Below are 1,720 nucleotides of genomic sequence, written 5' to 3'. Positions count from 1 at the left end.
CAGAGCATGGAGTAAAGTGCAATGAGCAACGTCCAAATCACAACGAATACGAAAGCACGTAGAGCAAAGCATAATGCAGGGCAAAGAGCAACGTAGAGCAAAGACCGTAGAGCAGAGTGCAAGGAGTGTCGAGTAAAGCAGAGCAAAGTGCAAAGAAGATCAGAAACCAAATCAGTGCCGAGAGAAAGAGCTCAGAATGAAGTACAATGCATGTCAAAGAAGAAAGAAGAGCAAAGAGCGCTGAGCAGAGGGAAGAGCAAGAAAGTGCAAAGAGCACAGATTGCAGAGCAAAGTGCAAAGCAGAGCAAGGTGCAAAAAAGAGGAAAGAGCAAAGCAAAGATCGTAGAGCACAAAGAAGAGCAGAGGAAACAGGAAAGTGCACCAAAGAGGAAAGCAGAGCAAAGAGTAATCAGACCAAAGAGCACAGAGCAATGAGCAAAGCACGAACGAGAGCAGATAAGAAGGAGAGTACAAAAGTGCACATCAAATAGCGCAGAGCAAAGAGCAAGGTAGAAAGAAGAGCTAAGAGCAAGGAGCATAGCACAAAGCAGAGCGAGGAGCAAAGCAGAGCAAAGAGCGTCGAGTAATGAGCAAAGCGGAGCAAAGAGAAAAGCTTAGGAAAGAGCGTCCAGAAAAGAGCGAACTAGTGGCTGAGCCAAGCACCAAGGAGGAAACAAAACTCTCGCTACAGCTGTGTAATATCGTGGCAGGCCTGCACAATAAGCCAGTATCTTCTGACAAAAAAAGGCACGTGCAAAGCAGAACAAAGAGTGCAGAGTAAAAAGCAAAGCGGAACAAAGAGAAAAGCATGAGCGAAGAGCACAGAGTAAAGCAGAGGAAACAGCGCTCGAGTGCAGATCTAAGTACAAAGCAGAACAAAGCAGAGAAAAGTACAAAGCTAAGCAAAGAGCACAGAGGAAAGAGCAATGTGGAGTGAAGGCACAGAAGAAATTGCAAAGCAGATCAAATGGCGCACAGGAAGGAGCAAAAGAAAGGAAAGCAGAGCAAAGAACCGAGAGAAAAGGGCAAACCAGAGCAAGAAGTGCAGAGCGCACAACACTGCACAAAGTATATCAAAAAGCAAAACAAAGAGGAATAAATAAGGCAGACCAAAGCAGAGCAAAAAGCCTATAGCGGAGAACAAAGCACAAAGCACAGCAAATAACAATGCAGAGCAAAGAGCAGAGCAAAGCAGAACAAGGGGCACAAAACAGAGTAAAACAGAGCAACCAGCAGAGCGCATAGTGGCGCAAAGGGTGCAAAGCAAATTGCAAAGCAGAAAAAAGGGCAAAAAAGAGGAAAGAGTGCAAAGGAAAGCGCAAAGCAGAACAGAGAGCACAGAAAAGAGCGCAGAGTAAAGCAGAGCAAAGCGCGCAGAGCAATGAGCAAAGCAGAACAAATCGCAAAGTAAATTAAATTAAATTATGGGTTTTACATGCCAAAACCTCGATCTGATTATGAAGCACGCCGCAGTGGGATCTCCGGAAATTTGGACCACCTGGGAGTCTTTAACGTGCCCTTAAATATAACTACACAGGTGTTTTCGCATTTCGCCCCCATCAAAAAGCGGCCGCCGTGGCCTGGATTCGATCCCACTACCCCGTGTCTAGCAGCCCAATACCTTAGTTGTTAAACAACCATGGCGGGTAAATCGCAAAGTAAGGCAATTAGCGCAGAGCAAAGCAGACCAAAGAGTGCAGAGCGCAAAGCAAAGCGCAAA

The 1,720-nt window shown here is 45.9% G+C and overlaps 1 protein-coding gene across 1 annotated transcript; it reads left to right on the top strand.

Moving 5' to 3' along the window:
- Positions 1–210: 210 nt before the first annotated feature.
- Positions 211–937, top strand: LOC142566659 (uncharacterized). Its single transcript, XM_075677491.1, has 2 exons — positions 211–309; positions 791–937. Exons 1-2 carry the CDS (start codon positions 211–213, stop codon positions 935–937), a joined length of 246 nt encoding a protein of 81 aa, XP_075533606.1.
- The last annotated feature ends 783 nt before the right edge of the window (positions 938–1,720 follow it).

Source organism: Dermacentor variabilis, unplaced genomic scaffold (genome assembly GCF_050947875.1).
Source record: "Dermacentor variabilis isolate Ectoservices unplaced genomic scaffold, ASM5094787v1 scaffold_13, whole genome shotgun sequence".
In the NCBI taxonomy this organism is placed as follows: domain Eukaryota; kingdom Metazoa; phylum Arthropoda; class Arachnida; order Ixodida; family Ixodidae; genus Dermacentor; species Dermacentor variabilis.
This window is presented reverse-complemented; position numbering and strand designations above follow the sequence as displayed.

What these genes read in the sequence shown, in the direction of transcription:
- LOC142566659 (XM_075677491.1), top strand. Translation starts at nt 211, where the DNA reads ATGTCAAAGAAGAAAGAAGAGCAAAGAGCGCTGAGCAGAGGGAAGAGC. An exon ending in AAAGTGCAAAGCAGAGCAAG is followed by an intron (nt 310 to 790) that starts GTGCAAAAAAGA and finishes TAAAAAGCAAAG; the next exon opens with CGGAACAAAGAGAAAAGCAT.